This window comes from Orussus abietinus, unplaced genomic scaffold (assembly GCF_000612105.2).
Source record: "Orussus abietinus isolate OABI.00-Male unplaced genomic scaffold, Oabi_2.0 scaffold843, whole genome shotgun sequence".
NCBI classification, from domain to species: Eukaryota; Metazoa; Arthropoda; class Insecta; order Hymenoptera; family Orussidae; genus Orussus; species Orussus abietinus.
In genome coordinates this window covers 1620-12394 of record NW_019394983.1, presented here as the reverse complement: position 1 = coordinate 12394, position 10775 = coordinate 1620, and the positions used below count along the sequence as shown (strand labels likewise).

General features: G+C 37.2%; 4 protein-coding genes across 4 annotated transcripts; 1 reads left to right on the top strand and 3 right to left on the bottom strand.

Annotated features, from left to right (window-relative positions):
• On the top strand, window positions 1–441 carry LOC105703293 (histone H2A). Its single transcript, XM_012431583.1, has one exon. It carries the CDS (start codon window positions 34–36, stop codon window positions 406–408), a length of 375 nt encoding a protein of 124 aa, XP_012287006.1. The 5' UTR covers window positions 1–33; the 3' UTR covers window positions 409–441.
• Window positions 442–1429: 988 nt separating this feature from the next.
• On the bottom strand, window positions 1430–2748 carry LOC105703294 (histone H4). Its single transcript, XM_012431585.1, has one exon. The coding sequence runs from the start codon at window positions 2712–2714 to the stop codon at window positions 2403–2405; it is 312 nt and encodes a 103-aa protein (XP_012287008.1). The 5' UTR covers window positions 2715–2748; the 3' UTR covers window positions 1430–2402.
• Window positions 2749–5242: 2494 nt separating this feature from the next.
• LOC105703291 (histone H2B) lies at window positions 5243–6095 on the bottom strand. Its single transcript, XM_012431581.1, has one exon. The coding sequence runs from the start codon at window positions 5648–5650 to the stop codon at window positions 5279–5281; it is 372 nt and encodes a 123-aa protein (XP_012287004.1). The 5' UTR covers window positions 5651–6095; the 3' UTR covers window positions 5243–5278.
• A 3045-nt stretch (window positions 6096–9140) lies between these two features.
• Window positions 9141–10177, bottom strand: LOC105703292 (histone H2B). Its single transcript, XM_012431582.1, has one exon. The coding sequence runs from the start codon at window positions 10121–10123 to the stop codon at window positions 9752–9754; it is 372 nt and encodes a 123-aa protein (XP_012287005.1). The 5' UTR covers window positions 10124–10177; the 3' UTR covers window positions 9141–9751.
• Between the last annotated feature and the right edge of the window lie 598 nt (window positions 10178–10775).

Here is a 10775-nt window from a genome sequence, read left to right as displayed (position 1 = left end):
TGGAGTCACCAAGTTTTCTTAAAGTATTTAACAATGTCTGGACGTGGAAAGGGGGGTAAAGTGAAGGGAAAGGCAAAGTCTCGTTCTAACCGAGCTGGACTTCAATTTCCTGTTGGACGTATTCATCGACTTTTGAGGAAGGGAAATTATGCCGAGCGCGTTGGAGCTGGAGCGCCTGTCTATTTGGCTGCAGTGATGGAATATCTGGCTGCAGAAGTTCTAGAATTGGCTGGCAACGCAGCACGTGATAATAAGAAAACACGTATCATCCCTCGTCATCTTCAACTTGCAATTCGTAATGACGAAGAGTTGAACAAACTACTGTCTGGTGTTACAATCGCACAAGGTGGAGTCCTTCCAAATATTCAAGCCGTTCTTCTGCCCAAAAAGACCGAAAAGAAAGCGTAAAAGCTTGAACTCAAACAAATGGCCCTTTTCAGGGCCTCACATATCTTTTACGATGGAATAGCTTCATAGCAATTTAATTTAATAATTTAATCTTTTGAATTATGAAAAGACTGAAATACATGCAATTCCTTCAATACTTTCAAACTTAAATACAATATTAATTTCATGTATTTAGCTCAATTCACTTAATTTATGAAATATAACTTATAAATTTATAAAAGTAAAAAAATATATTTTGCTAAATAATTCGATTCCTTACCGTTTGCACTGGAAATTTACTACCGTGTTGTGCATATCAATGAACATTTATAACTATCAATAAACTGGTACTGTACGTTGTTCCAGCGCAAATAAATGATTGCTTTTAAGAATTAAAATTACGTCTGTTCTAAAATACTTTGATGTTTGTTACTTTTGTTGATTACTTTTTGATTGTCGAAAAACGACTGCTTCTTTCCTCTTCCAACTCTATTGCCGAATTTTTTGAGCGTTTTGGTGGGAGCAATGAGGAAGGAATCTATGATATTATTGATCGCCTCTCCGTAAGGATCGCTCGACAATTGATCACAAAAAAGGCCCAAGAAGGGAAATTCATGCAAATACGGCCGGGGCGAAAGCGCGATAAGACCCGTGCAGTCCGGGGGTCATAAAACAATAATCTGGGCCTGACGCTCGGACGACCGTCTTCGTCCTGCCTAAGCTGAACACAATAGCTATTGTATCGTCCGAAGATTATAGCTATTAACAATGGGTCCTATGCGGGACAAATATGTTGGATGTTTACCGGTTGAACGTCGGTAATACCCGATGTGCACGTGCTAAGGGTGGACAATTCCGTTTGAACTTAGGGAGGTTATTACAGAAATGATTTCCTGCATGAGGGACTCAGCGAATTGGGAAGATGGTCTTAACAGATTTAAAACTTTTACCGTTGATTGTAGGTACTTTTAGTTTGCAACTTTTTTTTTATTTACTCGAGTTAATGAAAGCATACTTTTAGAAATTAGAAATGGTACATCACTTAATTTATTTATATATCCCGATAACTTCAGAGATTAAGTAACATGTCAACACAATTTAAAAAACGCACATTATCGCTTTATGTGCATGAATTACATCGCAAAACACAATAAAAATTGTATTGCTACATCATTAAATATTCTATTGACCATATTTATTCTTAATGGTAAATGAAATATGATTGATACTCAGGAGGTACATAACTAAACTGGATATTACGTAATACTATTTGATTTGTCAATTTGATAGCTCATAATCAGCTTTCAAATAATGTAAATTGAGCAAAAAAAAATAGAATCGCAGTTTTTATAAGGAGCATGTTATACTAATTGCAATTTCGAAAAATATTTAACTGAATTTTAATAACTAATTACGTTATAACTAGAAGAACACATACAAGCTTTTTACCTTCATACAATGACAAATTCCACATAATTGACGCAATATAAGAATAACTGTTGAATTCCTCAACTAATCTCGCATATTCAAAATATAATACATCATTATGTATACTAAAAAATATACCTTTTGTGTTTAAATTCCTATTAACTTTATTCATTAAATTATGGCAGTATTATTCAACTGAACACAATTTAACACCGAAACTACTAAAAACTAGAAAAATCATTTTCAATTAACATACAATATTTCGGTGTTACAAAAATGTAGAATCACATTTTACTTTCAATCTTAAATATCTAAAAGCAAGTTGATTACACGATATGCATTTGCGCCATTGAATGCAGTTTTCACTCTTAAAAATATACAATTAACGACTACGAAGTTATTACAGAAACATGTCTGTTGCATGTAATATCTTGAATTAAGTAAACGAAGAGTATTACTTTTTTTTGTATGGTCTGCAAGAAAAGATTGGTATCTCTCTTTGAAAAACTATTGCGAAATTGCTGAGTCATCACGTAAAAAGTTATTGATGGCCCTTAAAAGGGCCGTTTTGTCGCAGATGGGAGCGCTTAACCTCCAAAACCGTAAAGGGTACGTCCTTGACGTTTCAGAGCATAGACCACATCCATGGCGGTTACTGTCTTCCTCTTGGCATGTTCGGTGTAAGTAACAGCATCACGAATAACGTTCTCAAGGAAGACTTTAAGGACACCTCTAGTTTCTTCATATATCAAACCAGAGATACGTTTGACACCACCACGGCGAGCGAGACGGCGAATAGCTGGCTTCGTAATTCCCTGGATGTTATCACGAAGAACTTTTCTATGGCGCTTCGCTCCTCCTTTTCCCAATCCCTTTCCTCCCTTTCCACGACCGGTCATATTGACTTAATTGATCAAAGCACAAACGGATCTAATGAAGGAAGAACCTCAACTGACTTTATAACTCCGGAGCGTGCCTTTTATAGGGAGCAGCTAACTGTTATCCCCACCATCGTTCCCGCGGCCAATCAGCGTTGCGCACCCCCCACCCTTCTCGTTTCACTCACTTCCCTCCATTAGTAGTCACACTCCATCTTACTTTCCTCTTACATGCCCCTAAATGCACGCAGCGAACAGAAATTCAATACAAATAAATTCACAAAATATTGTAACGTGATGTCATACATTTCTTAGCGGTTGCGCGTCAAGATGTAATTGGAACTAATCGAATTTAAGTTACAATAAAATATTTTATCGTGAGATTTAAAGTACGCAAACGTGGATTATATAATGTAGTTTGAAACGTTAACTACGTCCTAGTTGCTATATCAAGACAGGCATTATACTGGCAAAACAAAATTAGTATTGTAGGGCCTTACGCCCTACCTCACCCCTGTCACACGATGGTTCGCGGATTTCAATTTTTAGTAAATTTGTACAGTTAATTATCATTAGTTTTGCATGTACCTTTATATTTGAATTTAGGTTAATCGCGAAACATTTTCGCTCCGCTTTTAATGCCGGATTTTGTATACCTCATCGTACACTCATTGTAAATACCGTTAGGAGCCGTCGGCAGATGTCCTTTTCCTTTGGCCCCCATGCTTCCATTTCCTATCCCTTTTCTAACAATTTTTCCTTAGTTTCGGGTTTTTCCCCGTCGGTCACCTCCGGACGCACCCGGTGCACCGTCATAAACGACGGGGACGGGACGCGGCCAAGCTGACCGACAAAAGTGACCATGCATGCTCATAAAGTGCTTTTCCTTCTTTTCCTTCGGGTCCCGGTTAAAATTTTTCTCCTGCTTTCCCGAGAGGTTCAGTCCGTGCTCATCGCTCGCCCGATCCTCATCGCCGACAGCTCCGAGTCCCGAAAAGTACAGTCTCATTTTTCGTATACAAGTCCTACGTTATCCTTCCACTCACGGACGTTACTATTTGGACGCCGACGTTCGATCTCCCGAACTCGATTTCCAAAGTATAAATTATGTTAACAAAGTAGAGAAAGTAAACTGTGAAGCTTTTCCCAGAGATATCTTTTGAAACAGTTTTAGTTAAAAATTTGCATTTTAAGAGATACTATACTGAACATAATAAAAATTTAAATCGTGCAAATCACATACTTATATATATATATCGTTTAGGATAATGTAAAAAGATAGCGATTTAGTGTTGGTTTAAAAAGAATTTGTAGTTACCCAGATATGGCCATAGCCTCGTTTTATTATGCTAATCAATATTCATTGTTGTCAGATATACGTAACTGTAATTTTTAAGTATTTCGGTATTTTTTACGAGCAGTGTATAACACGAATTTATTGAAGACGCATACTTTATCAATGTGAATTCGATTTATGTTCTTTCATACGGGCCATTTTATGTTAATGATATGAAACATTTTGAAAACACTCGTGAGCCTTAAAATCAAAATATCTAGATCAAATTTTTAATTAATCCATCAATTATTTCTGAATTTATTTCTCTTAATTTATATCTTACTCTACTTATATCTATAATTTTAAAATCATACTTAAGCATAAACTCAAAAGCATACGAAAAATGGGCATGAGTATTATGAATATTGACATACAGTACTCGAATTTTTTGAAAATTTTAAATAATTTCAACCATTTCTCCGGAATTTTATTGATATATGTAAACTAAGTACGTGATCAGTTATATCATTGAAAGACTGATTCGCGTATTTACGTTATGTGTGTACGTATTTATGAAACGATAGAATTTATAGCACACATTGTATTTTATGGATTTCAAATCGAAGGTATTAAGAAAACGGAAAAAATGTTTACCAAGATCAGATCTTCCCCAAAAAACTAACAAAACGCCCTTTGATCGAAAAACGCCCTCCTTTAATCGACAATAAGTAAAAAATTCCAATCTCGATCAGCGATTCAATTCAAAGTAATGATGTAGATAGACAAATACATAATTGCAGATTAGTGGTATAGATTTCACAATTCTCAACGAAATAAGGATTATGAGAACTTACGCTTTGCGTATTTTTTTTTTTTTTTATAGAAACTTAAGAATACACGGGAAAATTAGAATAGAACGTTTAAGAAAATGTTTGTAAAAGGTTCGAGACAGATAAATAATGTAATCTATGTTCTTTTTGGATTCAAGAACGAAGGTATTCCGAAAAGGAAAAACAAGTATACTAAAGTTAGGTTTTTATCTTTGGTTTACTACTTTCAACAGAATAGTAACGGCTATGAGAACCTGTTCATTGTATATTTCTTGAAATAGGGCATAATATCAGTATATTATAAAATCAAGCTAGAACATTTAAAGAAATGGTCAACATGGGTCAATGATCAAAGAAGGCCCAACATTTATTTGATACAACGAGGTTTAAATTAAATGTTAATATTGCGCTAGCAATTCCTTCGGAACAAATTTTGTGGTGGCCCTGAAAAGGGCCGTTCATAAAATGATGAAGTTGGTTTACTTGGAACTCGTGTACTTAGTCACTGCTTTAGTACCTTCACTAACTGCGTGCTTAGCGAGTTCACCAGGTAACAGTAGCCTTACGGCAGTCTGGATTTCCCTAGACGTAATTGTCGAGCGTTTATTGTAATGGGCCAGACGAGATGCTTCAGCGGCGATGCGCTCGAAAATATCGTTTACGAAGCTATTCATGATACTCATGGCCTTACTAGAAATTCCAGTATCGGGATGTACTTGTTTCAGCACTTTGTAAATATAAATGGCATAACTTTCTTTCCTTTTCCTCTTCTTCTTCTTGTCAGTTTTGCTAATATTTTTCTGAGCTTTTCCGGCTTTTTTAACAGCCTTTCCACTTGCTTTAGGTGGCATCTCGATCCGTGATCGCTCAAGAGTAGATAAAGGAAACCTCTGACGGGAAGATCGAGAACTCGAATAAAGGGGCACTGGTGGACGATTTGCTTATATATTGGCCGAAGGTATGAGCAGCGCACCAATGACGTGGCGTCTAGACACTTTCTGCAACGTGATTGGTGCGGACCTCCTAAAGTTTTTAATGCTTTCTCCCCTCCACTCGGATACCGTGCCTGGCTAGTAAATCAATACATTCTGGTTAGGTCTCCTAATCAGTTATGTACGAACGTTTGTTCATAGTGAAATGTATCTATTTTTGAAGACTACCATTTAAATATTAAGAGCGTCGTTTGTACAATTTATGATGAACCAAGTAGCGGATTCAAATAAATCCTTATCATTTCTAAATTCGGCCTTACGGTAATAGGAACGTTAAATATAGATTTAGGGAAACTCGTTTAGAATTTACTTGTATGGTTACGGCAGTGAAACACCTTGTTACATTTCGTTCCTCTTATTTAAGATATATATTTATCGTTAAGACTTGTGTTATAACTACTTGTTAGCAAGACTACCGTTGAATATATTCTGGAATGCAAAGGAGTTGCAAAGTGTCTTACTTCACTCAATTGTTTGGTTAAATATCTGTTAATTGTAACGATTCGCAATATACTCACAGATATTTTTTATAATTTCAATTATATTCTTCTTACAATTGGAGACACTTTTTTGGCCTTAAAAAGGATTGATTACTTATGGGTACCCCTAATATGTATTGCAATCGATTATTCATCAGTCTTAAATACAGGATTTGTCCGAAAAATAATGTCAGTGATTTAATTGTGAAGCGACTATACGTCGCAGCGCGCTCGGACCGGTTGGGATCGGAAGAGCGGGAAGTCAGCTTTCGAAGGCGCGGTCTCTCAGCCGTATTCGACCATCCGGAAAGTAAGGACAGGCTTTTCCGTGAAACGCGTTTTCGTCTCCCGTACAAACCGCAATGCATTACTCGTTGGAATAAAAGATTGCCATCAAGTTTTGTGGGAAATTCGGCAAGTCCGCAGTGGAAACTATTTCTATGATAAAGATGGCGTTTGGTAATGATTGTTTGTCGGAACGTCAAGTCTACCGGTAACACAAGGCCTTTTTAGAAGTCCCTGAAGAGAGCAGCGATGAAGCCCGCACTGGACGACCATCAATGACCACCATCGACGAAAATGTGACGCATGTGAGAGAATTTTTAAATTGTCGTTTGAGTGTTCGTTTAGTCGCACAGACATTAAACGTTCCAAAAAGTGCCGTTCGCGACATTGTGAGAAATAATTTGCAGATGTGAAAAGTGTGCGCGAAGCTGGTGCCCAAAGTGTTAACTCTTTGTGGCACGGTGGTATTAAAATCCCACCTTTTAATACATGAATATGCACGGTGGGATATTCAAAGGATTAACCTTTTGAGGCACGGAATTAAAAAAAAAATAAAAAGGTCCATGTTGCACAGAAATTTTATTTCTTTTTAAACCACCGTGCATATTCACGCATAAAAAAGGTGGAACACTTAATACCGTCGTGCCTCAAAGAGAGTTCATAGACGACCAAAAATCGCGCCGATTTAAAACATGTCAGGAATTTTGGGACTTGTGTGAAAGTGACCTCCACTTTTTAGACAATATTATCACAAGTGACAAGTTTTGGGTGTTAAATACGACCTCGAAACAAAAAAGCAAAATGCCGAGTGGCACACCTCAGCGTCCCCTCGCCCCAAGAAGGCCATGGTACAACCGTTAACGCCACATTCTACGTGAAGTGCTCAAGAGACTCAAACGAAGGGTTCATCGTGTTCAGCCCGACATCGCGGATGATTGGAAACTTTACCATGGCAACGTGCCAGCTCACACCGCCTACCTCGTGACCTGTTTCCTGGCCGATTCAAAGGTGTCAACGGTTCTCCAGCCGCCCTACAGTTCTGACGTGCTCCCCAGACTTTTTTTCGTTTCCGCGCTTGAAAACTCCCATGAAAGGACATCATTTCGGGACGGTTGATAACGTCAAAGCAGCTTACACCAAGGCTCTATAGGACATTCCGGAGGAGGCTTATCGTGCCGCCTTCAATGCCTGGAAATCTCGCTCGAAGCGGTGTATCGACGCAGGAGGAGCCGATTTTGAAACCTTTTAATGTGTTGTACCGATCTAATCTATACATTTTTTTAAATCAATTCAGACATTATTGTTTGGACAAACCCTGTACAAATACAGACACATATTCACTGTAATAAATCGAAATACATTTACCACCATTATTTTTTGTATATTGAATTACATCTCTAATAATGTCGAACAAAAGAACAGACGAACTGGCGCAGGCACACGAATAGTTAGAGTGAATCTGTCTCAGGACCTTGTAAGTTTTTCTTATAGTTCTCCTGTAAAACTTATGAAAAATTAGACGTTTCTGTTCTACAACGGAAACGTAATACATTTAAATTCTTGAAATACTTTATATCATTTTATGATGGGCCCTTGTCGACACTTAGCAGGGAATTAATCGGAACGCTTTTGACATCTGCAATCTCAGCCAAGCATGACTTTGTGTAGGAATGAAAAATATCGTATTTCCTCAGACTATATATTACCGTTTAATTTCAATATATTTTCTAGAAATTTCACATTTCTTCATATTGAGGTTCTACATTATACTTCGTAACTCCGTTCAAATCGCGTAGAAAAGGCAGAACACTTTTTTGGGAGTAACAGATAGGAAACTCGTGTGTATTCTTTGCCCTTTCTCGTGGCGCCACCTATCATGGGAACTACGTCTTTGGTTGATCGATAAGGCAAGACTACCTACCGCTATCATAATGGCAGGTTCACACGCGCGGAAATACGTAACGCCAGCAACCAATCATGGTACACTAATTTGGCTATAAAGCGAGTCATTGACGTAGAATATATGAGTACAAACGTCACATCACTCACTGATATTCTTGTGACTGTGGTAAGATTAAAGGTGGGTACACAAGGGACGATCCTTTCTTTCCTACTGTCATACAGCATGTCGTCATATTGCGTTGCGCAACTGTTTTGTAAAATCAAAGCAAAGAGAATATTCCTCATGTTCTGTCTCGATGTTCCTATCATCCGAAGCAGAACGTTTCGTCGTCAAGTATTTTACCAATAGTATAATTTTCTATTAAATTATCATTTTCTTCAGTACAATATATAACGAAAATGTGCCTGTACGGTCAAATATCCAACCAGTCCTGTAATCGGGGTAGGTTAAATTAGTTACGAGGAGTCTAAGGAACTGCTTTACGACCCTTGGGGATTAATTGACAATCGCAAGCCTTTTAGTGCCACGGAACAAGTTACATAATATAATAACTTTCATTATACTTAAGCATCTCGTATATCTCATTCAAATTCAAATTCTCCTCGTTAATTTTCTTTTCTATCTATTTTTAGGAGGAAATTGTACCTCTAGATAATAAATACATTAAGTGAGTTATTCAACTTTCATTGTACTTTATTTGTAATGCAGTTACGTAACTACTTTTTCGCATGTACAAACTATAATGAAACATAAACTCATGTTTCAATACAAACGTAACAGCAAATTCGTCAATAATGTTTGCAGTCTTCAACATTTATATAGACTTGTACTAGTAATTGTGCTATATTTATATAAAAATTAAATTGTAGCAATTGTGAAACGTACATGAATTTACATTTTTTTTTAAATGACCCGATAAAGTATATAGGGACGGTTCCTACCTGTATTATGGAATTGACATTTATCGTGTATCACGAATAATTCTGTAATATGCAAACTTTCTTAATATCCGCTGTTACTATAAAGATGTTCAGGAATACTATGTACAAATTTTCATTAAGGATTAACCCTTTGCGGTCGATTTTCCCAAGATCAAGAGAATTTTGGTGGCTGAGAGTAGACACACGACCGCAAAGGGTTAAGGATCCTGATATCATTAAGTTATTTATTAAAGTTTCTGAAAAGTCGATATTCAATTATCAAAAGTAACATTTCTAAACATTGCTTTGAGAATTCCAAACATAGTTGACTGTTTTGGGGCCCTAAAAAGGGCCGATAGGCAGGAATAGTGAATTACTTTGAGCTCGTATATTTGGTGACAGCTTTGGTCCCTTCACTCACGGCGTGCTTGGCAAGCTCACCAGGAAGCAAAAGTCGAACGGCTGTCTGGATCTCACGAGAAGTAATTGTCGAACGCTTGTTGTAATGGGCGAGACGTGACGCCTCTGCGGCAATGCGCTCAAAAATATCGTTCACAAAGCTGTTCATGATACTCATGGCCTTGCTTGAAACTCCTGTATCAGGATGAACCTGTTTCAAGACCTTGTAGATGTAGATGGCGTAACTCTCCTTCCTCTTCCTTTTTTTCTTCTTATCAGTCTTGCTGATATTCTTTTGGGCTTTTCCAGCCTTCTTCACAGCTTTTCCACTCGCTTTAGGTGGCATGATGCAAAATGGAAAGTTTCAACGATGCAGTTAGAGTTGTACACACGACGACTCTCGTGGCTGTACTGATGCGGAGCAAGGGTTTGACTCCGAATTTATTGGGAACGGAGGGGAGTGCGCCGTACCAATCACAGCGCAGATATCGTTAGCCAACGAGCGCCCTCTATGGTTGGACAAGTAACTTCTTTGTGTACTCGGCTACTTTTTGCTATCACTTTAAACGTTAACGTCATTTTGTCGTTGTTAATTGTAATATAGATCAATAACCAAAAGTGTTACATTGTCGTTCTTCTAAAACGAAATCTAGTATTTAATATAAATGGGGAATAATCTTTTCTCCTATAATTGAAACGTTATATTGTATTGTCATGAAACATTATTTTCTATTTATTTCATACTGTTGCTTAGGCTCATACGACATTTTACTTTTATTTAAGTACATTCAATGTCGCTCGAATGAAGCGTATGGTAACATTCGTATTCTATAACTTTTTATGTATTTTCAAATACAAGATAAATATTCATGTGTTCGGTTTTAAGTAGGCCACCTTGGATACGTCAGTATTGCAAATTGTTGTAATAAGTCAGTCAATAGGTCGACAACGTTTAAAAACTTCAGGAAATTGTATTTCCTTCTCAAAATTTTGCATTC

Excerpts from the sequence above, each read along its gene's own strand:
- LOC105703294 (XM_012431585.1), bottom strand. The coding sequence starts at position 2,714 with ATGACCGGTCGTGGAAAGGGAGGAAAGGGATTGGGAAAAGGAGGAGCG.
- LOC105703293 (XM_012431583.1), top strand. The coding sequence starts at position 34 with ATGTCTGGACGTGGAAAGGGGGGTAAAGTGAAGGGAAAGGCAAAGTCT.
- LOC105703291 (XM_012431581.1), bottom strand. The coding sequence starts at position 5,650 with ATGCCACCTAAAGCAAGTGGAAAGGCTGTTAAAAAAGCCGGAAAAGCT.
- LOC105703292 (XM_012431582.1), bottom strand. The coding sequence starts at position 10,123 with ATGCCACCTAAAGCGAGTGGAAAAGCTGTGAAGAAGGCTGGAAAAGCC.